Source organism: Notamacropus eugenii, chromosome 3 (assembly GCF_028372415.1).
Source record: "Notamacropus eugenii isolate mMacEug1 chromosome 3, mMacEug1.pri_v2, whole genome shotgun sequence".
NCBI classification, from domain to species: domain Eukaryota; kingdom Metazoa; phylum Chordata; class Mammalia; order Diprotodontia; family Macropodidae; genus Notamacropus; species Notamacropus eugenii.
The window spans coordinates 457,436,424-457,461,933 of record NC_092874.1 but is presented as its reverse complement, the minus strand read 5'-3'; the positions used below and the strand labels follow the sequence as shown (position 1 = coordinate 457,461,933).

General features: G+C 42.8%; 1 protein-coding gene across 4 annotated transcripts in view; it reads right to left on the bottom strand.

Annotated features, from left to right (window-relative positions):
• Positions 1–25,510, bottom strand: part of LRIG1 (leucine rich repeats and immunoglobulin like domains 1) — a 133,142-nt gene that overhangs the window by 58,414 nt on the left and 49,218 nt on the right. For 3 of the 4 annotated variants that reach the window (XM_072598726.1, XM_072598727.1, XM_072598729.1), the window contains exons 2-3: positions 24,739–24,810; positions 15,459–15,533 (exon numbers count right to left, since the gene is read on the bottom strand). In XM_072598726.1, the coding sequence (XP_072454827.1) occupies positions 15,459–15,533; positions 24,739–24,810 (147 nt within the window). The other variant, XM_072598730.1, reaches the window with a different exon arrangement.

Sequence of the window (25,510 nt, the reverse complement as noted above, 5' to 3'; positions counted from 1 at the left end):
AGCTCTGAGGGTATGAACTTCCTTTTGCCTCTTTTTGCATCCCCTGCTCTTAGCACTGTGGTTGGCACGTAGTAGGCTCTTCATCAACGTTCACTGATTGACTACTGATTTTGTAAAGTGTAAGTGATGCCACTAGCAGAGTATTTACCATGAAGCTTCAGTGGGAACACAGCGACCCACCAGCCAAGATCATTCCTTATTCTCTTTGGATTTCTTTCTCCTTGGGGGGAAAAATAGTTCATTCCTTCTGTTGAAATATGAGTGTCCACGTGCATATGTGTACATGTTCTCCCCTAACAAATACCACTCATTTCTCATCCTTTGAAATGGTTATGTGTTTATAACTGGCAGACAGTATTTCAGCTCAGCTTTTTCTAGATTACAAAACCATGCTCATCAGTGAGGTTCAAGAAAACCCTGTGAGGGAAAGGATTCATTAATAGGAAGCCTCGAGTCCAAAGGCCCACCAACCTACAGCTGGAGAGAACCCCCTCCTCGGTCATATCTTAAGCCTCAAAGGGGAAATCGGAACCCCAGTCCGTGATTAATCCCCAGTACCACACGGCTTCCTGAGAAGAGATCTATGTGCACTTGTTAACTTCAATTTTCTGAAGACAACACTCTTCAAAACACAGCATTTAGAGTTGTAAGTCTGCACATACAATCCTGGCTCTGCTGCCTGGTGACTTGAGGCAAGGTATCTCTACCTGTCTAGACCCTGGTTCCCTTCTCTACAGACGGAGGATGAGCCATGACTTCTATGTTCCCTTCCAGGACCAGACTGTCCCATGACCCCTCTCAAATGTCTGGCGCCTTCATTCTTGGGACACTGTCCTCCACCCTTGGCTTCTGACAGGCCCCATTCTCCTTGAGAGTGGGGACATCTGTGTTGCTCTATGCCCAGCAGCTAGAAAGCACTTCATAAATGCCTGCTTGACTAACTGGTTTTCCATCTGCCCCACTAAAAACTCCTTCCATGTCTCCTTCCCTTGCAGATCATTGTCCTGTAAGGAGCTGCCTGGTGCCTCTTCTCCCCACATGCTTCTCTCCTATGTGGAAGTGATGCCTACTCCCCAAAGCTCCAGAGACCCACGTGTTCAGCTGCCTCAGAGACATCTCCCGAACATCCTGCTACCAACTTCAAACCTATCAGGTCCCAAACTAAGCCTCTCCTTGTTTTTCTGACACTGACTCCTTCTTCTGACTATGCTTCTCTGTGGAGATGAATGACCATACAGCTAGTCACCCAGTTTTCTCATGTTTGAAATGTTCGTTTCAAAACCTTCTAGGTCACCTCTCCTGTTAAGTCCACATCTGTGAGACTATTTCCATGATATCTTTTACATCTATCCTCTTCTCTCTTTCCAGTCCAACACTAACCCGCAGGGCTATCCATCTGGACCTGCAGCTACATCCCATTCATGTCCACCTGTCTTGCTACCACCTCCTCAGCCATCAACATGGTCACATCACCCCCAACTACATCACTCCAGACTGCTACAAGTAAAAAATGCACAAGTTCTTAGTCTGCATCCCAACACCTTTCTTCATCAACTAAAATAGACTCATCATGATCACCTCCCACCCCTGCAGGCAGGCATCCCATCACCAGGAACTTGGGATGGCCCTCCACTGTCCACCTTCCTAATCTTTGTACCTGTCCTTTAAGGCCCAACTGGACAGTCACCGCCTCTAGTAAATGATCCTCTCTGTGATGATGTAACTCTATGCTTTGGAGGGCAGGTCTATGTGCTTCTTTGAGCCTCTGCAGAATATATGGATAATACCTAGAATCTATTAATTAGAGACTATAGGAATACATACCTATATTTTATAAGTATAACTATATATAGAAATATGTAGGAATGATACCTATATTCGAATGTCTGAATTATGTAGGCAAAATTATATTTAGAAATCACATATAAGAATACCTATATAATATTAACATTGAATATGAGAATATATATCTATATAGTATGGGTATATATGTACAGATATTACATCAATATATTATATATTAATATTTTATGATATTTTATATTATCATTATTGTTATAAGGATATAATACTGTATTATACAAATATTATATCATAGGGATATGCTACTTATATAGGTATCTCTATAGGAATAACCCGTATATTATAGGTATCATTAACATAATATAGGTGTGACCTATATTATATTAATATAGAGGGCAGTTAGGTGGCTCAGTGGATAGAGCACTAGGCCTGAAGTCAGGAAGATTCATGTTCCTAAGCTTGATTTGACCTCAGACACTTACTAGCTATGAGACCCTGAGCAAGTCTATTCAACTCTATTTGCCTCAGTTTCCTCATCCGTAAAATAAGCTGGAGAAGGAAATGGCAACTCAATCCAGTATCTGTCAAGAAAATCCCAAAAGGCATCATGAAAAGTGGGAAAGAACTGAAGAAATGACTAAACAGCACTAATATGGAATACATATCTGTATTATTTATGAAATAAGTTATATTAATGTAGAATAAAGGAATATATATTATATAGGCTTTTCTATTGCAAAAATACCTATGTTATATTGACAGAGAATATAGGAATATATATAATTATATAGGTATGTATACATGGATAATATCTATATCATATTAATAAAGAATATAGGAATATATCCACCTTATATGGGCACAACTATGGGAATATAGAGGAATAACACCTATGTTAACAATACCTATTTTAATAACTACCTGACAAGGTCTGGGGGAGGAAAACTACTCTCTTAACCTTGAAATGAAACATAAAATAGGTCATAAGCATCATCTCCCACAGCAATCTACAGGGAGCTGTGACTCCAGGAGGGGTTAACAAATGCTGACCAAAGGTGCGCTACTGTACATCACTCCTTTTCCACAGCAGCCTATTGAAGGAAATAGCCAGAGTGAGCCAAGTGCTTTCACCCCTAGTGCACTGGAGGGTCTGCCCCAAGGATCTGTTTGCAAGGAACGAGCCTCCCTGGAATGGCCATCTAACTGGATGCCAAGGCTTGGGTATTGCTCTCTCTCCTTTGGGTCTAGAACTGGATTTAAAAACCTTGAGCGTTCATCAGAAAAAAATCCCCACAAGAATGAAAGGCCCCGAGATGTGCAGCTCCCGAGTTCCCAATGGAAATGAGAAAAGAAAAGGGAGAAGGCAAGGAACCCTAATGACAGTAGAGTGTACTCCACTGGGTCTCCCTCTTCCTCCATTTCATCCCTCATACAGCTGGTGTTCTCTTCACTTTCTCAGTAAACAACTTGCAGATGTGTTCCTTTTCCTCTCTCCCCACCCCCTCTTTCCCCACCCCATCCCCCCCAAAAAAGGGAAAGAAAATGACAAGTCATTACTCTGTGTAATTTGGCAGAAGGAAGACTCTGGCTGTATTGCTCAAAGGGGTTCAGAAATACTGCATGCATTGCAAAAATCATGAAGAGTTCCAGGGAAAGTAAGTGGTTTTTCCTTCCTAAATGGGATGTTGAAAAGCTTGTCTTCCTGGCTATCGCCTTGTGTGACTCATCTGTGCATACATATGCATCTGATGAGACCGCAATCTGAATAAAGTCAGATCCCCGACAGCAGAACCTTCTGCCGTCCCAGATGTGCCCCTGGCATTTGACCTTAATGAGTTTTCCCACAACAAGCAGAAAGAAAACTTGGAAGAATGTTTTAGTTACTGAAGTCATGCCCATAGTCCATTTGTGACTGTCCACCTCAGCATTTGTCACGCGTGATCTCATCTTCTCATAGATTTCCAGATTCTTAGGATCAGAGATGAAGGTCTGGAAGGGACTGGTCAGTCTCTAGTCCAAACCCCTTATTTTACAGATAACGAAAACTGAGGCCCAGAGATATGACTTGCCTGAGGCAACACAGGGAGGGCAGAGAGAGGCTTTGAAATCAGCTCCAAACTCAACCCCACTACACCACCTGGTGAACCAACATGTCAACAGGAAATGACAGCTAAGTAAAATCTACAATCAACATCTCATGCAAGCCCTTAGTTCTCACCTCATCTGACCACCAGAAGACCTGTTAATGAGGTCAGGAAATAAACTGGTTTAGATTTCAATTCCCTCTGCCCATCACTACTAACAGGCAAGAAAACAACTGGAGAGTGCTAAAGATGTTTCTACTATTGGACAATCAGGTTGAGAACAATGGCACCAACTAGGGGATTTCAGTTAGGTGGTGCTGCAGTGGATCCAGCACTGGGTCTGGAGTCAAGAAGACTTATCTTCCTAGGTTCAAATCTGGCCTCAGGCACTTTACTAGCTATGTGACCCTGGACAAGTCAACTTCACCCTATTAGCCTCAGTTTTCTCATCTGTAAAATGAGCCAAAGAAGGAAATGGCAAACCATTCCAGTATCTCTGCCAAGAAAACCCCAAATGGCATCATGAGGAGTCAGACACAACTAAAAAGACTGGACAACATAAAATTCTGCTTTGGCAATGTAGGTATTTTGATTTTGTTTCCTCAATGGGAGGTCTGAGAATTCCCCACTCTCCCAATAACCTGCCATATTTCTACCTTCCACAAAAAGGGGGCATTCGTGTTTCAGTTTGAGGGCAAAGAGTTTTCTGAAAAATGAAACTAGTAACAGAATCCATGCCAAAACACGGAGCATTGACTTAGTTCCTCTGCCTGTTTAAAATGGTAATCAGACTCAATTAATAGCCGGTTCTCTGCAGATAACACCAGGAGCACTAGAACGGCATTCTATGGGAAATTTCCCTGATGATAGCTGGTGATGGCCCTTGTGGAAACAAAACTGCCATTGATAGATAATAGCGAATTAAGCAAACAAATTTACAACAGCAGTAAACCTTAAGCTTCCAAATCTAAGATCCAAGGGCTGACAATTTATGGCCAAATGTGTTAAGTGTGAACATTTATTGTCCTTTTATTTCAAGGAGAAAGTTTTGCAAGAAAAACACAATCAATCAACAAATAAAATCAACTTTTTAAAAAAAATGGCAAGCCCACTCTAGTTTCAGAGCTTTGTGATGCAAATAATTTAATTTCCTCTATACCAAATACATGAAATTTATGGTTCACAGGGGTCTCTAAGTGTAGGGTTTTTTTTAATGGACATATTTTGTTTTTACAATCCTTTCACTTTCCCTTCCACTACCCAATCTAGCAAAGCATCCCTGGTGATGAAAAATGAAGGGGGGAGAGGGAGGAGGAGGAATGGTTCCATCAAATTAACCAACTGAGTCCATCAGGACATACAGTGTTTCAAACCTGCTCCTCTGAAAGCAGTGTTTGTGGTGGTGTGTTTCGAATCTCCTCTTCAGGGAAAAGCTTTATCATTATATTTAGAAAGTATTCACTTTCCTTGTCCTTTTACATTCTTTCCATTTATATTACTTCAATCACAGTGGATACTGTTTTCCTGGTTCCGCTCATTTCACCCTTGCATCTGTTCATGTCTCCCATGCTTCTCTGTGCTAGTAACAGACAACACTTCTCACAGAACGTAACAGTCTTCTATGTTCAGGTTCAACAACTCATTTGGTATTTCCCAGACAATGGGCATCTACTTTGTTTCCAGTTCCATGCCAGCATGAAATTTAAGAAATTTTTTTAGAAGGGGGGAGAGGGGAAGAAATGCCAGACCAATTTGTCTGAGGCCTCAAAAAGAAGCTTGTCCATTTGATAGCTAATGCTAATTTATTCCACAGTGCCTAAAGATATAAGTAACTCTATGTTCATTTTGAAATTTAATAACCAGTTACAGACCGTAGAAACAGCAAACAATTTGTGAAACATTAACAGCAGTGCTTTAAATCTTTTTTTTTTTTAAATTTATTCTGGAAAGAAGGGAAGGAAACCTTGTGATTTCAACAATATGGGGTAACTCCCAATATGGAAACTCAGACTGGTCAGAAATTCACTTTACAGCCTTTGTGGGTCTATGATTTAACCCCTTAGTGTCCCTGGTGAAACAGAAGTACCCTCTGTGTCAGAGGCAGACCTTGAAGTCATCTACACCACCATGCTGTTTCTCAATGGAGGACAAGATGAATCTAATGGTTAATTATCTTCTAATTATTAAGAATTACAAAAGAAAAGATCAGATTGGAATGAAGCATTACTTCTCAGATGAAAACCATCCCCTTCACATGCAATGTATGTAACTTCAAAGGCATCCAGATAAATTTTTCTACATACTCCTGTAATTCTGTAAGTGGCTGGGCTATCAACACTTACAAAACTATATATTATAATTCCACCACAATAGTAATGAGTTTTTAGTAAGTTGGTAAAGGGTCAGTCCATCAGAAACACAATATGTGTCAAGGGTCTCGGCAAGAACCTTTATTTCAAATGCTGCTCTCTCCTACCCCTCTGACCACCAAGGATAAAGGCAGAAAGGGGAAAAACCATTCCACTACAGTCTAATTTCATTGACTCTTGGGCATTCAAGTGGCAAGACTCAAGACTCAAGTCACTGAAATTTCAATTCAGATTAAATTTTATTCTTCCTTAAGAATATGAGTTGCTGAAGTCCAGCATTTCCACAGGCCATCATCTCTCTCTGGTCTCTGCTGATCTTCAGGTACCCCCAGTACACCTGTCTGGGGTACATCATCATTCACCTCCTATGTTCCCCCCTTGCCTCAAAGAGAAAAAAATTAGGGCTTTCTTTAATTAGAGATTAATGTGAATCGACCTCTTTGTCTACGAGATAGATAACTAAATCTGCTCTTGGGGAAAAGGGAAAGTAAAGAGTTTTCTGCACAGTTTAACAGGTAAGTAGTGTTATTGATTTTATTTCATGAACAAATACAGCTTAGAAGCACTGTAGGGGTCTTTTATAGGAACTAGTTAATCCTATTTTCCACTCGATGCACCTACAATCCCATCCCTGCACCTCCCCCCAACTTCTCAGACTTAACACACTCAGAGAAAGATCATAGGCCAGGTAGACTACAAGAGAGAACAGTCATTGAGAACTCTATTCTGCTTTGGATTGTTGGGTTTTTTCTTTCTGTGTTTGTTTTGTAGAGTTGCAAAAGGGATTTTCAAAACACAAGGGTTACCTATTTCCCTTTTCTGATTTTAGTAAAACCAACAAGTGATTACATTAACAGAAGGAGATAAGCCTTGAGAAAAAGCAGCGTTGCCTCACTAAGAGACAGGAAGACATAATCTTGGCTGATTATCTCAAATTTATCCTGTATATTTTATTTGCACATTTGGACAGTCTACATGCTATCTCCACCATTATATACTGAGTTTCTTAAGAAAAGGGACTGTCTTATATCTTTCTTTGTATCCCCAGGCATACAGTGGGTACTTAATAAATGCTTTTTCACTATTTCAAAGATTTATTAGTTAATCTCCCTATGCCTCAGTTTCTTCATCTATAAAATGAGGATATTTCCCAGGATAATTTTTTTTTAATTTGGTTTTGTAAACCATTTACTACTATATGCCGGACACCTGGGTACAAAGAAAAGCAGCAGACAGTCCGTGCTCTCAAGGAGCTCAAGATGGAGACAACATACAAACCACTGTGTAGAAATAAAATATACACAGGATAAAATGAGGGGGAGGCAGTCTCAAAAGGAAAGCACTAAATTTTAAGTAGGATTGGGAAAGGCTTGTTGTAGAGGATAGGACTTTAGAGGAAACTTGAAGGAAGGAAAGAAGCCAGGAAAGCTAAAAGGAGATATGGAGAGAGAAGATTCCAGGCACTGAGGATGGCCAATGAATACTGTGAAAACATGGGAGACGCAAAGCAATCTGGAAACCTTAAATCATTATTACATGTCACATCACTGGTATCTTTGCTCTGACAGAGTTTTGAGGGAGATGTGTAGGTGTACATATATACACACATAATGAGATCAACAGAATGGTTTTTCCCTTTTCCCCCAAATCTACAATTTTATCTGGGTACAGAGTACTTAACAGCAGCAATTTCCTGGTCCAGTCCAAATTGGTACTTTCTTGGAACTTCGGGCTTAAGTGATTTGACTACGGCCACACAGGCTCTTAGTATCAGCAGCCCAATGAAAGAAGTTTCATTATTCCCACACAACTTCTAGAAAGAAAATACTTTCAGAGAGAAATTTGTATCCCTAATATGAATGATTACTGGTAATTCATGACAGTCTACTATTCAGAAAAAGATAGGTAATAAATCACTTCCTTTTCCTTTTGGGGGGGGGGGGTGTTGTTTTTAAAGGTATACCCCTTGCTTAAGGAAAGCACCTTAAAAGATCTAAGTGGAAAAGTCAGTTCACCAAACAACAAGGAATGAACAGAATGTGTTATCCCATCAAAACGGGAGGCTATAAAACAATGAAGTTTAGTGCATCTGGCCTAGCACACTAATGAAGGCACTTGCTTTAAGCAGAGGAAATTAAAAACAAAGACTGCTGAGGTCAATATTACAGCTGAGCTTTTTTTTTTTTTTTAAACACCCACGACTCAGGAAATTCAAAGTTTGGATTTCCACAGAAACCAACCCTGCCCCCAACTCTATGCAAACACACTCCAGGGAAAAAGCCAGAGTGAAAACAAAATTGCAGTCACTGAATTTCACATACAAAATTCAATTCTAAAACTACTGGCTGGTTTATCCCTCCACTGAAAAGACTCATTTTTAATTTTTTTTTTTTTTGCTGGACACATAATTTGGAGCTACCAGCCTCCCACATATGGACCTGTAACAACAAAGTTGGGGGGGAGCATATGGGGGAGGGCAAGAATCCGATTAAAAGCCTTAAGCTTGCTGTCAAAGACCACGTATATGCCACTGACGTTACTTTCAAATTAATGTGCTCTCTTTACAAGTAGCTTAATTGAAATAAGGCCTATAAGAACCACCACCCAGTTTCCTTGATGGAGGAGCACAGAATTAGAGCAGCCAGGTCTGCAGTTCTTTTCAGATAAATTTTAGACCCTGCCTTTTAATATTATGAGCTAACCAAATTTCTCCTCCCCCCCTCAAGGGGGTCACAACCATACACCAAAAGAAGAATCAGACAGTAGGTTTGGTGATAAAGGCACCTAGAGATTAAAACAAGTGATTTCCATACTAAACGTGTGTGATGAATGGACATGACAGATTTTGTTGTTATTCAGCTGTTTTCCGGTGGTGTCTGACTCTTCATGATGCCATTTGGGGTTTTCTTGGTAGAGACACTGGAGTGGTTTGCCATTTTCTTCACCAGCTCATTTTACCGATGAGGAAACTGAGGCAAACAGCATTTAAGTGACTTGCCCATGATCACACAGCTAGTAAGCGTCTGAGGCCAGATTTGAACTTAAGTCCTCCAAACTCCATGTCCAGCATTCTATTCACTGCACCACCTAGCTGCCCCACCTAGCTGCCCCATCACAGATCCTGTGTATGTATGTATGTATGCATGCACACTCTCCCAAGATACAAACTCTTACAACTTTATGGATGAAAGTCTACAAGAAGAGGTAACTAAGGTAAGGAAGAAGGAAAAGTGATCATAAGTGACCATAAGACAAAGTTAGCACCAAGCTAACTCTTCAAGATCTACAGATGGAGGATGCCTTAGAGACTATCTCTAGGCTGAATCCACCCCCTCCTACCCCTATTTTGCAGATGAGAAAAGAGAGACTTGTCCATGGTCGTCAAAGTAGCAGAGACAGGCCCGGAACCCATGTCCCTCAATTCCAGGTCCATTGTACTTTATTTTGTGGCATGTTTCCCACAGACTGCTTTTCTAAACAAGAGAGTAAAAATGGATGAGAACTGTACAGTGGGGTGTGGGTTCAAATTCTGCCATTCCTCTTTCATAAAATGGAAAGGACAGACTCAGTGGTGTGTGAGGTCTCTTCTAGTTCAGTATTTCTCATCCTGTAGAAAGAAGGACCCTGTCCCTCCCCCCAAACCCCCACCCCAGCCCCTCTGGGCTAGGATCCCACCAGACTGGTCAGCCCTCCATGGTCCTTTCAGCTTCACTGACCATCAGAGCCAACAAACTCAGGGTTCAGCAGTGAGAGTCCCTGGATATTCATCTTCTCTGAACGGAATACAAGTCTGGGAGAAAATCCCCAGCAATGTTGAAAGCCCAGTGGGGAGCTGTCTGGTTTGTCAGAGGAAAGGATCTCTTGGTGAGAACAAAGCTGACATTCCAGAGTGAAATCTTGCCATTACATCATTCACTCTGATGAGCAGCAATAAACATATGGACCAAATGACGAGTCAGCTCAACTGGGAAAAATGAAGGACATCAGTATATGCACAGAGAGGAAAGTCCTCCACCTTGGCCATGGCACCATCATGGCAAAAGCCACCTCATGGAAAGGTCAAAGACAGACCATCCCCAACATTCCAACTTTGCCAAGGTGGATGCCTCTGCTTTGCTGACCCTCCAGATTTTCAGAGGAAACGATTCAGGTTTCCATTGAGCCTTCCTCACTTCAGGGTGGGTGTGCTTCCATCTCACTCAATTTTGAGGCTTTGGTATGAGCACCAGGTACCGAGAGATGAGGTCACCCCCCCAAGTTGAGAGGGAGGAAAGGAAGGAGAAAAAGGAGTTGTCACCAGTGAAGGCTACAGGAGTTGGGGGGAAAATATGATTATTCCTAAATCCAATTTAAACCCCAGCCTGGGAAGTCCAAAATATCGAGGTTCAGTGACTGAGCCATGGCCACCCAATAAAGAAGAATCACAGATGAGACTGTGACCCCAGGGTCCCACACATTCCATCCATCATGACACCTCTGCTTGCCTCTTCTCAATTAAAGGAAGCATTTCTTTATTCCCTGTAACTTTTTCCACCACTCAAATGAGCTATATCTGCTGCTTGCCAGTTGGGAAGGATGATTGGGATGTTTCATCCCAAGGCTGGGACAGGTCATTTCCCTTTTCCCCTCTTATACCCCTGTTAAGTCAGACAAGGATGGAATCTTCTAACCAGCCCTCAGTTTTTCCATATCTAAAATGTGTATTAACATACCTGAGGATTTCCACTGGAAGCTCAGTGGAGAATGGAGGCGACTTTTACATGGTGCTCTAAGCTGCCAGGGTATTAAGTCATCATTTTTTAATCTAACTATTCCCCACAGTGCCTTATACCCAGAAAGCTGTCCATAATATTTGGTGAATTGGATTGTTGGACTAACATAAGAAGTGTGATTAGGCCTCAGGCTACAGTTCTTCCTCGAAGATAATTATCTCCTAGGGAAGCAAGGAATAAATTATTTTAAGCAGTCCCACCATGCTGAAGGGGATTCAAGTGTGGGCCCAGCTGAGGAGCAGAGTAGCTAAGTTGGGAGATCATTCCAGGAATGACCTCAAGGGTGATCAACCTTTTGGTCACCAGTACTCAAAAGGTCTTGGACTTATTATATACAATAGATTCATGTACTTTTTAGATATCTTTTTGTTTTATTGTGTTTCAATACAATTGGTTTCTTTTATAATCCTATGTATTTTATTTTATGCACTGAAAAACAATATTTTGAAGAGTTCAAAGATTTCAGACCACAAAAAGAGTCCAGACTACAAAAAAGGTTAAGGCTTTCTGAATGGTTCTTTCAGGGGCTGAGCTCAGCTCCCTCACTACCCTGACAGCATGTCCCAAACAGAAAAGGAAGTCAAAGATCTTAAAGACTGTTCTCTTCTCACTCCCCCCAACCATTTCAAAAGAATGATTTATCAAATAAGACATACACTAGGTCCACACCCAAGACAGAGCTGCCGCTGCCAACACTCACCTGCCTTTTCCAAGCCAAATTCAAAGTAAAGGCAGTTCAGGTTGGAGCTTTCTTTTCTTTTCTCTTCTCTTTTTTTCCTTCCTCACTTTACATATTTTAACACTGCCTAATGGAAGAGCAGGAAGAAAGCCAACCTGTCCCACAGTGCCCTGCGCTGGGTAAGAGTCATAGAAGAAATGTATTTTTAGTCAGCCAAGCTGTATAAGCCCCACTGGGGATTGCCTCCAAGCCCAAGTAACAGAGAACGGTCACCTTTCCCTCTCCAGGGAAAAATGTGAAGGAAAGGAGACCAGGAGAATGGGACCAGAGGGGGGACAGGAAAAGAAATGCCAGGGAGATGTTCAGTCATCACATTAATCAATCAGTAATACTGATTAAACAGCAGGTGGCCTAAATGAGGTAAGGGGGCCCATGGTGGTCTCTCCTCTCCTTCCCCCCTCAATGAGGGGTTCTATTCTCAGTCTGCAGGGAAGCATCAGACAAATCAAGCACAGAAACCCGCTTAAGAAGGCCCCATAAAAAGGCACATGCATCACCAGCCAAGACGATGGAGTGCCGTTACCCCAAGAACTAAGTCCTGGTTTTCTTTTCAGAACTAAATGGTCCCTAGCTGGCAGCTGGGTTGTTTCCTTCCCTGCCTCCCCTAGGTATTACCAGAATTCAATTTAGCTCACTTACAAAAGGCCTTTATTTATTTATTCATTTAACTGTGTAGTACCTATTCTGTGCCAGGCCCTTGGCGAGGAGCTGAGGGAATAATCACAAGAAGGATGCACAGATCCTACCCTCAAGAACCTTACACTCCACTGGAAATGATAACTTGGAAGTTGGAAGAAACCGTGGCTGTCCCAGCTCTTTTAATTCACTTTGTCAGAGTTTGAAACCACCTCCTTCGTCATTCTAGGGTCATGAGAAGACAATCAGAGGCTGAGATCCGGCAGGAATCTGTGAGAAGTCACCAAGTCCAATTCTACCATCCAGCCAGATTGAGTCAGTCCCCTCCCAGAGGGGGACGTGATTGATAGAAACACAGATTTGGATGAAAGGAACTTTGGAGCCCACCTGGTCTGACTCATATGAAGTCCAAGAAGCTCTGACTCCCCCCAGATTACCCAGCTGGTAAGCAGCAGAGTCAGGACTCAAAGACAGGTCTTGGGGCTTCATGGCAGCAATCCCTCCACCAAGATGAGGCTGTGGACACAAGCTTTACAAAGACCTGGTTAGGCATCAGCTACCCAACTATCCCTTAAGGCAGGTCTGTTATTATCCTCATTTCACAGATGAGGAAACTGAGGCTAGGTGATTTGCCCAGGGTCATCCCACGTGGCCACAACCATCCAAGGCAAGGTTTAAACTTGCCATCTTCTTTACCCCAAGTCCAGTGCCCTACCTACATTGCCACCAATACAGGAGCCCATTTCAGATGCTGGAGAAGATAGGGGAGGTAGAAACCAGCTCCCTGTTATCTCCCCCTACTAACCAAGATACAGATCTTAAAAAGGGTTAAGCTGATGCAAGGCCGAGTTGGCAAGAACACAGCACCTTCTGAACACAGGGCCCACTGCCAGCCCAAATCTGCTGCAAGCTACACCAACAATTTTATTAATAGCCTGCTCCTGCCAAGTCCCTCCACACTGCCTGCTGAGCCTCGATTTCACAGAAAGATACACACAGGTGAACAAACGGGTTATAAAGCTCACCACATTATCTTACAGAAAAAAAGAAAGATGGAAAGGAGAGGAGGAGGGGATGGCAGGCAGGAATTCACTCCTCCGATTGGTCATCAAACATAGGTCTAAGAGGCTTCTGCACTCAAGACTGGCTTGGGTGAATAAATCTCTGGGAGGAACTTTTTCAAACAAGCCACCATGATCATGAGAACGGTGAGGAATCAGGCCCTGGGAGGGCTCAAGGTTAGCGCCTGGTGCTTAGCCTTGGGAAAAGGTCCTTATTTAGGGTTTCAATCAGCCAGGATCCTCACTGGGGGGAAGGGAAAAGGAACAACATGGTTTGCTCTCTTTTTTTCTTTTTTAATTTAAACAGGATATGGAATTTTCCATACTGTGTTTTATTTGCAGAGCATTTTTTTTAACCTCCTGAAGGCAGGTGAGTGAATTTCATGAAGAACTCAAGACTGGCTGCATCTCTGAGCTTTTCCATCCTCTATGAATTTAAGTCAGTCCATCTACTTCACGGGCTCTCTGACAAGCTTTCTACAGTACAAAAATAAAACCCTTCTGCTGCATGCTGGAACCCAGCTACTTTTCCCAAACTTCGTGCCTTCCTCAACCAAAGGGGAAGATCCGCAGGCCCCTGGAGAGCCAACAACAGCCCTGGAAATGACTGAAGGGATTTTTGCCTGCCTGTCCCAATAGAGACAATATAGACTATATTTTTAAAGCACTGCCAAAAAGCTCAAGAGTGCTCCAAACACCCCCAAATTAATTTGTATGTACTTGGCGTACTTCTACATTTGACAATGGGGCAGCTAGGTGGAGCAGTGGATAGAGCACCAGTGCAGGAGTCAGGAGGACCTGAGTTCAAATCTCACCTCAGATACTTGACACTCACTAGCTGTGTGACCTTGGACAAGTCATTTAACCCCAACTGCCTCATCCTGGGTCATCTCCAGTCATCCTGATGAATACCTGGATTCAGATGGCTCTGGAGGAGAAGTGAGGCTACACAGCCCTGCCTCACTCAAAACAAGTCAAGTGCAAGTCACGTCATCATTTCTCTGATGGCATGCATGGTCTTCTTCAGCAACGAAGGACGAACACACACATCTTTGGCATGCTATTTCTCCTGTAAGATTCCTTAAAGACGGGGACCAAGTTCATTTGTATCTCTATGCCCAGAACCTACCAAGCTGTCTATGTTACCGATGCTGTCACTGACTAAACATTTATTAAGCACCTACTATGTGCCAGCACTGTGCTGAGTACTTAAGAATAATCTGGGAAAACTTTAGAGAGGCCCAGGAAAGAGGCTTCCAAACAAAATGAAACTTGGAATGAAAACTACACAAAAATCTTGAATACAGCTTAAATGCCCGAGTCCACTGAGTTGGGCTTCTAGCTCACTCATGCCAAGTGGTAATCACAGAAATCTATCATTCCAAAATAATTCTAGACATTTATGAAGTACCTACTGTACGCCAGGAACTAAGTTTAGGGTAGAAAAAGCAGGAGGTTAGAACCATCTGGAGGCTCCGGCTCCTAATTCCAACACTACCATTCTTCAGCTCTGAGGGCATTGTCAATTCCATTGGCAAAGTGAAACCGAAGGTCCGTCCAGCTAATGAGGACACCCAGCATCGTGAGAAGACACCATGGAAGTCAGAAAACATGAGTTAGGGAGCTCTTGGCTCTGTCTGCTCCTTCATCTCTCTAGCTTCCCTATCTGTAATACAATGGGCAGATGACCACCCAAGCACCATGGCCTCTTCCAGTTGGGGATCTGTTATTCTGAGGGTGACATTCCATGAGGCTGTGGCTGTCCAGAAAGTCCTCTGCAGACCTACTCATCTTTGTATATTCTTCTAAGGAGCCCCCTCCCTAAAGATTCTCAAGCTAAAACATTTCAATCCAATCAGGCTACCTAACAAAGTGAGTGGATTTGTACGTTAGCTAAAAAAATATCAAATTATTTCACAATTATGTAAAACAGTCAACATCACATCAGTGACTCCCTCTCCCAAATCCAAAGCCCACAGTACACGTTCACTCACAGATAGAGAGACAAGATTCGGGAGGAGGCAGTGCCCAGGGAAGGGATGACTGTCAGCTCATTGTTATTCAGGTGCCTGCAAAAAGATGAAAAAAATCAGTTACATATGCAACCTAAAAGGACATATTCTCAAGAGAAAGCCCTTCTTGATAAAACCGCCAGCAGCCAGGTGGCACCAGCTTCCAGATGAGCTAAAATCTTTCCAGCAATAAGGGTTTTAAAGAGGAGACCCCAAACCAAACATATGTGAGACCAAAGTCCTCTCCAGACCATTCAGGGCCCTAGGGCTCCTTGAGGAGAGGGGGTTTTTCATTCTAGATTTGCTCACTGAAGAAATCTAATGCCAGGGCATGAGAGTCTGTGGCACCAGTTCACTAATTCAGCGAATGGTTACAGCTCAACCTGGAATGATGTATCCTAGCAAAAACTTCATGGAGAAAGTTTTATTCCTTTCCCTAATTTTAATAAGCGTGTCCAGTTTTTATGGATTGAAATTTTACTCATCTACCTAATTTAAGGTTATTTTAATCATTTTAATTTTTAAAAATGTGCCCAGTTTCAATAGATCTAAAATGTTATCCCTTTACCTAACTTAGGTAATTTTAATAATTTTTAATAATTGTCCAGTTTTTACAGATCTAAATTTTATTCCTTTACCTAATTTTAGGAAATTTTAATAATAATTCTGATAATTTTAATGAGTGTATCTGATTTTCATAGACCTAAATTTCATTCCTTTGCCTAATTTAGATGTTAACAAATAATTTAAATTTAATAAATGTGTCCAATTTCCATAGACTTAAAACTGCAAAAGATTTCAGACACCTCCTAATCTAAAGTTTTCATTTTGGAGAAGAAAACAACAGCTCCCACAGATTAGTGACTTGTGTTCAAGACTCAGTAGCTCCTGAGTAACAGCACTGGGATTTGAACCCAGGTGTTTTAAGCCAGAGTTCTCTATTTCTCCTGAAAAACACAAGGAGGTAGCAGCATGGGTGTCATGGAAAGAACTTCAGAGAATCTGTGTTTTAATCCTAACTCCAGTCACATGATTTGGGTTGTCATTTCCACTTCTCTGGCCTCAGTTTCCTCATCTGTAAAATGAAGTATTAGAATGATCTGCATTCCACTTCTACGATTCCTTGAGTTTTTTGCGGTGCCTGACACACAGTAGGCACTTAATGAATTCTTACTGGATTACTGACTTGGATTGGATGAGGGGACCTTGACTAAAAGACAAAAATGTAGATTGCTGGATCTCTCTTTCTCAAGGAGAAATGCATTTCTAACATTATGAAAGAGAATCAACAGATGTAAAGCTATCTCTGACATGCTTATGCCCATTTTTTAAAGAGGGGGAAAAGGGTTCCTCTCACCAAAAATCACATTTTTAGCTTCTGCAGACTAGGCAAGCTGCCTGAATAGCTACGTCCCACACATTGGACTGACTGGGCTAGAGTAATCCTGTCAGTTTAAACACATACACACACACACACACACACACACACCAATTAGAGTAATCCTGTCATTTTAAACACATACACACACACACACGCACACACACACACACACATGCACGCACACACACGCACACACACACACACACACACACCAATTATTTTCTACCATCCCGGAGTCAAGCCCATTAAGGAGAAGGGTTCCACTCTTCCTAAGAGATGGGCTTCACCAGTGCCTGTTCTTGCAGCCTGATGTCTGAAGCATCTGGAAGATTAAAAACTAAGCCTTGCTTAGGTGCTGAATTAAATTAGCCCATTAATTATTCTAACTGTTCCCCCAAATTAAGAGCCAGTATGCTCCCTCCTTTTTTCTATCCTGAGTTCCATGCAAAACGGGTGGGCTCTTTTCTCCGAAACTTGGGCATTACCTGCTCCTCGCTAACCAACCCTTGTCATTAAGAGCCAATTCATTTGCTGTAAAAATGGAATCTTTCCAATTCATTAGAGAAAAGTGGAGAACCGGGGGTCAGAGGCCAGGTCAGCCATGCCCTAGCCCCAGAGTTCTTAGGCTATCAGAGAAGGCTTTGGAGGAGGCGGGACTGGTGCAGGGGAGGGTAGTAACAACCAGGTAGGCCAACGGCACTGGAACAAGGAAGCTTTGGGAAGCAACTGACCTGAGAAGAAGAGGAAAGGGAAAGGAAAGTCATCCACTGGTCCCAGTAACAGAAACTAGACCAGAGAAGCCACCAGCTAACTGCTCTTGAGGCCAGGATCCAGGGTCTCCCTGGTCAGCTGAGCTAAAATGAATGAATCCCAGGCAGACCCAGGGGCCGAGGAAGAAGGCAAGGAGAAGGCTGGTCTGGGACACTCTCCTGGCTGCTCCCCTAAAAGATGCAAGGTGAAGTTAGGATATTGGGCTAATACTGGACCTGCATTTCAAGCTCGGAACAGATAAAAATGTGCAAGGAACAAATGAAAATTCCCAAACTTAGTAGAGAGCTCTCCTCAACAGTAATTCAAGTCTGCTCCAAGAGGACTCCACCCAGTTTTAAATAAACATCACTGCCCCCCCAAAAAGGGGGGGACACAATACACCCACCACCATGCTCCCAATCACCACCACCAAGGAGGAGGACAAGTGTACAGGTGCAAACAAGGTTCCAAAGACAGAAGGAAACCAAGTTTCCTCTGAAATCTTATTCCCTGATTACAAGAAGGAAAACCGAGAAGAGGGGCTGGTTAATTAGGGAGATTAGCTACAAAAGAAGTCAGTCCACTATGCTGGTGGATCTTCCTGACTGTTGGGTCTCCCAAGGCCCTTTGGTACAAGGAAGCCCAGCACCCTGGGATCAAAAGGGAGGGGGCCACAGCTGCAGGTGAAAGATCTATAGTCCAGGTGCCAGGCTGACATGGAGAAATGGGCACAAATAACATCTGTGAGGCCTTTCTGGGAAAGGCCCTTGGGAAGTGCTCAGAGATCTCCTTATCCAGAAGAATCAAGAAACTGGAGCAGCTTGTGTTGATAAGGCCCCTGAAAAACTTACAAAGTCCTTCCTGTATCTTACTAGAGACTGCTGGCAGCCCTATCAAGGAAATACTGATTTTATTCCCATTTTCTGATGCTAAAACTGAGGCTCAGAAAAGGTTAGGTGACAAATGAAGCATATGAAAGAGGGAGGAAGGAAAAGGAAAGAAGGGAAATGAGAAGAGAGAGGAAAAGGAAGAAGGAAGGAAAGAGAAAGAGAGAGAGAGAGAAAGAGGGAAAAAGAAAGAGAGAGAGATGGAGGGAGGAAGAGAGGAAAGAGGAATAAAAGAGGGACGAGAAGGGAGGGATTGATGCAATTTGAGAATTTATTTTCCTTGACTACATATTATTTGTTTAAAGTATTTGTTTTTCTTTATTTTTCATCATCGGAGGGGAAAGAAAACAGATTTTTATTCATAGGAAAAAATGAAATTTAATTTAAAAAAATACAAATAGAAAAGTCAGATGACTCATCCAGGGTCTCACAGAATTAACTGTGCTAACATGGGAGAGATGTTCATTACCTGAGAAGTAAAAACAAAACTCCCCTTCTCATCTTCATCTAAGACTGTTCAAATATCTCGCTAACATAAGTGTCTGAGTCCATTTGGGCTCTATGCTGTCTTTCCTGGATCCTGTTGGTGTCAGGACTGTGAACAGACCTCACCTTACAAACAGCCTTCTTGAAGTAAAGGGTCTTGGGAAGGGGCCTTGGGCTCACTGTGGCCTCTACTCCAAGATTCACTTTTTGAGAGAAAATAAACACTGGGTGTTGTTTTCTTGTCATTTGCCTCTTTGTGATAAAGGAAAAGGGCAATAAATTGGGCTAGACAAAGGAGGTTTGGCTTGTAAAACATGCAAAATGTTCGAAGTCTCCCACTGCCAAGCTCTCTCTTCAAACACCACTCCAGTTACAATGCACAAAGGAAAATATTAGTCCCAGGAACAGCTTTTTTTTTTTTTTGCATGTATTTTATAATAAAGGGAACATACTCTCTGTTTCATCGTCCTAAAAACTAGGTCATCAGGCCCCCAGAGCACATCCAGAGGATGATGTATGACTCGTAACCCTGGTTCATCCGTCACACTTGCTGCCAGAGAGCCGGGAATCCCACCTAGCCTTACAGGAATAATCACTCCCATCTTGAAAATGATCCCTCACTCACTGTCTTCCAGCCTGGATTCCTAAAAATAGCAGGGAAGGAGGTGGGTGGGCCCTGGGCTGGGTCACATGGAATGTCCCCAGTCCTGACCACCTGTGGGGGGTGGGATCTTTTTGCCCTTTGTAGTTACAAGGGGGGAGGGGGAGAGAACTAAAAAAGGGACCAGGTTTTTTTCTCTCTCTGCCTCCATACTAAGACAAAGACATAGACAGACCTATGAGAGCCCCTACAACTACATTTAAGACAACATTTCCTTAAATTCATAAGTACAATGGGACACTGCTGAAAAATTATCACAGTATCTTTCCTTTCAAAAAGATTCCAAATGAAATTATGTATTAAAAATACATGGGGAAGCTTTGGGGCAAAAACAAGCTCCCTGGTTTTGTTCCACATTCCCTCCCATCCTTGACTGCCCATTTTCTTCTCCCTTCAACTTCTGCCTTTCCTCAGCAAGGCAATATGGCCCAGAGAACAGTCAGGGACATCTGGGATCAAGATTTCCCTTGGACAAATACAAACCAGCTGAACAGGCCCAGGCAATGCTCTAAAAAGGTAGCCCCAGGTGTTGATCTGCATTGACGTAGGGAGTCCAACTCCCCAAGTGGACCATAGATTGAGAGGTCCATCTAATCTAGTCCTCTCATTTTACAAGTGAGGAAACTGAGGCCCAAAGAAAATGACTTGCCAGAGGTTAGAAGTAGTAAGAAACATAGCCTGGATCTGAGGGGGATCGAATTCCACACCAAAATATTCTTTCCATTCCCTCCTGGACAAAATCCTAGGTCTGGCTCTTTGCACCCCCCCCCCCCCCCGACAAAAACATGCATGTTCTAACTGCCTAGCCCCTGCCTATGCAACCCCCCAAAAGAGCATTTCAAAAAAATAAAACAATCACTTATGGCTAGGTACGAGTCCAACAGTGTGAGGTGCTTGGCGCCCAGAGATCAAAGCAGTGCCTGCTCTCAAGATTTCATTCTAAGAGTAAACAGAGAAATAAACAAGGCATTTGGGAGGAGGGGACGAGGGGAGGGAGACGCTGCTCAGGACCAAAACAGGCCTTTGCAGAGGAGGGTTTTGTAGGGTACTTCAATGCCTATCACGTTTCAAAGTCTTCTAAGACCACATTAGTTTGAGAAGCCCACCTTATGGTTAGCACAGATGGCTTCTCTCAGATTGAATAACTCAAGAAGCTAGTCCTTCTATGGTGCTTTAAGGTTCACAAAGGTCTTCATAGTGGCTCATTCAATCCTCCTGACCACCCTGAAAAGGTACCTGCTATTATGATGCCCATTTTACAGATCATGAAACTGAAGCAGATAGGGGTTAAGTGATTTGCCTAGGGTCACACAGCCAGCAATTACTATGGCTGTACTTGAACGGGCCCCAAGTCCAGGGTAGCACACGTAGGGATCTGGACCATTTTGTGGACCCACTTTTTTTTTTTTTTGGAGGCTCTTGCTATGTGGCATCTCCTACTCAAAGTGTGCAAAGAGCCCCCTCTCCTCCCAACCAGGCCATTTATTCATCCAAGTGCCCAAGGTCATGTAAGTTCCCTTCCTTCCATCCCTACTCCGGATCCTCAGGCCTTCTCCAGCTCATCCCTATGAGGGCCTTGCCCACCCTCCCACTCCAATACCAGCTAGCTGCCATCTTTCCCCATTAGAATAGAAGCCCCTTGAGGGTACAGACTGCCTGTTTGGCTTGTACTGTATTCTCAGTATTCTTAGCACACTGCCTAGTAAGGGTTCCATACATGCTCTAGGTGCATCCCAGATGCCTTATCTATCTAGACAAGGGCTATACCACCTAGATGCCCAAACCCAGGGCACATTTATGGCCTGCTCATTTCATAAGAAAACATCTTAGGTCACTTACTGCCCCTGTGAAAGCACAAGCCACCCACATCGCACATCTGAAAAGGAATGCACAGTAACATGAGCCAAATGCAGAAAAAAGGAATATATAAATAACCCTCATATTAATAGATTAGCCCTCCCTGGCCACCAGACTCTAATAATGGCCACGCCTTCTTCATGGGGCTTACTGGGAGACTTGGGGAAAGGGGGAGGAGAGGGAGGAGTTATTTTTAAATGGACTGTGGCTTGGCTGGGCCTCCGAGACTCTTCCAAAGGCTGACCAGGATGAAAGCAATGACAGCCTGAAATGTGGCATCATTCAATCTTCATCCAGCCAGTCAATGATGGGCTGTGACTTCAAGTACTTCTGCAAGGCAAGCCATCACTAGGCTGCCTGGCTCAGCCTGTGGTTCCCCACCCCCACCCCTCACTGCTTCCAACATTTGATGGTTTTATAGAGAACTGTCAGCTCCCGAGAAACATTAAAACCCACTTCATTTGGAAGTAGTCATGTGTTAGCTTCCATTCATTCCCTCCATTCGATCCCTCCTCTCTCTTCGTCATTCTGTCTAGTTTCCTCTGGGAAAACAGCAGGTCTTTAGCACTACGCAGTTCTACTTGATTTGGAGAATACCACATTCTTCCCCTTTTCCCTCCAACTCAAGACAAGATTCCAGAAGTCCATCAGGTCTCTGTGGGGTTGTGCCAAGTGTTTTTCTACACCTCTCTCTCTGATTCCTTTGGGGGTATTTCCCCAATGGTGACCTACCTACCAGGGTGTCAAAAGGTATGGAGGAGTTTAATGGGATTTCTTGTGTAAGGCCAAAATGGCTGGACTTAACATGAAGACATCATGCCCTGTCCTCAAGGAGCTTACTGGAAGAGAAGATGCAGAAGTACAAAAGGAAATGAGCCAGGTTATGACCAGGGGGCTAGTCAAGAAAGATTCCTTGTATTTGAATTGGTCTGAAAGACTCATTCATTCTACAGGTGTCTTTTTTTTTTTTTTTAAGGAAACATTTGAGACCAAAACAAAACACTGCCCATCCTCAAGCAACTGAAATTCTAAGTGGGGAAAATACATACCTAGAAAAGTAAATTCTAACAATGGTGATTCCCCAGCTGCTGACAAGATGAGGATGGCTTTCCTGTAGGTATGTGAGCTGAGCTCTGAAGATCGCTAACCATGCTAAATGAAGGCAGAGTTGAGACAAGAATCCATGTAGGCATGGGAGACAGTGTGTGGGGAAGGTCTGGATGGAATACAGAACAAAATAAACCTAACACTTCACAAAGCTGCACGTCCATCTTTCCCAGGGACCACACTCATCTTTTTCTGTACCATTTCCATTTCAGGATGTTTTGCTGCTATGTCACAGAGTTAGAAGGGACTGGAGCAGCACCCATAACAGAAAATGAAAGAATATGACAACAAAACCTAACCAAGAAACATCATGCACCCCTTCCTAAAATTTCTTCAAAGGAGGAGGAAACAACTGAGCGTCTATCTTTCCCTAGGCTGAGACTTTCTGAGGCATTCCACAGATAAGCTATATGAAGTCAATGGGCAAGAGAATGTAAGCTGCCCCAGAGAGAGCAGAAACTCCTTGAGGGCAGGAACTACCATTTTCTTCTTTTTTTTGGTCTCTGTATTCCCATCACCTAGAGCACCTACATGTAAGAGTCACTTTGAATCAGTCAAGGAGGATTTATTAAACCAGGGACAGGGTCTGACACTGAGAATAGAAAGAGACATATCCACAGCCGGAGGGCACTGGATAGGGGGCCTTCTGGATAGATGGAGTTCTTCCTACAATCTATCCTGGCTGAATCACTCTGGGACACTTTGCGTGTTCTAGATCAGTGGTGTCCAGGTTAAATAGAAAGTGGTGGCTACTAAACCATACATAAGGATCCCTGCAGGATGTATACTGACTTAGAAAACCACAAACTAACATATTATCTATGTTTTACTGTATTTTTACTTATTTTGATAAATGCTTCCTAATTACATTTTTATCTCATTCAGACCTAATTAGAAGGGTTGGGGCTACATGTCTGACACCTCTGCATAAGGAGCTTTCAAAAAGTTGCAGAAAAGATATTAATCTGAATTGGGCTTTGGCCTTCTCCACCTGGGAGTGCAATATGCCAATGAAACCACAAGTTCACTTCCTACTCCTATCCAGAATAGAACAAGGGCATCATCTTGAAGTTTTGGTCTGCCACTCCCTCCTTAGAAGAGCTGATATAAGTAGTTAAGCCTTCAAAATGGAGGCTCCACTAATTTAACATCTCAACTGTTGGAAACTGTGTCCTTTCCATTTTAAAAACATCCCTCCCAAAAAGAAAAGATCCTGAAATTACGTAAGTCAAACCAAGACAAGTATTCCACAAGCTCACAACTTAGAAATGAGCAAAAGATTTCTTTAAAAAAACTATCATCAACAGGTTTCTTTATAAGCCATAAATAAGGAGCTTAAAATTGCTGGTAATCACAATATCCACCCTGATGGGGAAGCCACTGAAACACAGTTTCAGGTGCAAGGCTGGCTTCTTAAAGAGCCCAGCAGATTGCCACTTCCAAAGGCATTATTATTAACATTGTTCGGGGGCAGAGGAGGTCGAGTTAAGCCCCTCTGGTGCATTACACTACACCTTTGTTTCCTGGGAGATAAGAGGTGGGCTGGCATCAAATGTCACCTGGGAGTATCCCCTTCTACATCCACGGGAGCAATTTCTTTTCAGCAGGGAAACTTACATGGCCAGGTGTGTTAACTGAATTATTCCCACAGAGCTTTGCAGGGAGCTGAGGGAGGGGGAAGAGGAAAGGAGAACCCCCTCTCTGCCTATCGCCGATTGCCAGGGAGGCTTTCACCAAATTTAATTGCAATACCACGACTCTTCGGTCCTTGCCTCGGTGGAAGTAGGTGGCAAAAGAAGAGTAAAGAAATGAATGTTTTTCATTAGAGGCACCAAGAAACCATACTCAAGGGAAAAAGGGATGATGAATGATCCAAGCTAGCTACAGAGGGCATCATGGGTCACCCAACAGGCTGAGAGTTCTTAACCTGGGATCCATGAACTTGATTTTTAAAGCTATCTGACAACTTTATGTCAATATAATTGGTTTCCTTCTTTTAACTCCATGTATTTTTATTTTATCCACTTAATATTATTTGGAAAAGGGATTGACAGACTTCACTCATCTACCAAGGGGTCCAGGACAGAAAAAAAGCTCCAGCGTACCACTTCAACACCCCCAAGTCAGACTTACACTTCCTGTAGCTTCACCAAGTTCTCAAAAGCAGCAGGATTGACATCTGTCAGCTTATTGTTACTCAGATTTCTAGAAAGAGAATGAAAAAAAAAATGGCATTAGAATTCGATGCAAGAGACATCCCATGGACAGATTCTGGACCTGGAATGAAGGATGATGTGGGTTCAAATTCTAGCTGAATGAACCAGAGAGATCCTCAGTTTCCTCATCTGGAAAACTGGAAATAACAGGGCCAGATACAACTCACAAGGCTGTGAGCGGTGCAAGCCCCAAACAGAATAATGTGGGTAAAGTACTTTTCAAAGCTTACAAAGTGCTATATGATGCAAAATATTATTATTACAAGTATTCCTAACAACATCCCCACCCCTACCCCTCCTTGCTTAGAACAAGAATGTGCCCTTAGGTTTTAATAGGATTATACTAAGACAAGCTTTCTTTCTTTTTTTTTTTTTTTGCTCTAAACTTAACTCAATTCCTCCTTTTAAAAACAACAAAAACGTAAAGAAAATGGTTCCCTTTTAGCCAATACTAACAAGTTATTGAGACATTTTTTTAAACGTGAAGATGTCCTGATATATACCAGTTTTCTCCTGGCCCTTATGATGTCATCACTCAGCCCAGTCCTTGACTTGCTAACCTCAGGCTGACTGTCCAGACCTCTCAGCTCCCTCGTCCTCTCCGATAAGCCCAGCATATCTCAAGCACCATTTCATCACTTATCCTCCTTAAACCAAATTCCTTCAGGATGGTACTGGCGGTAACCTTC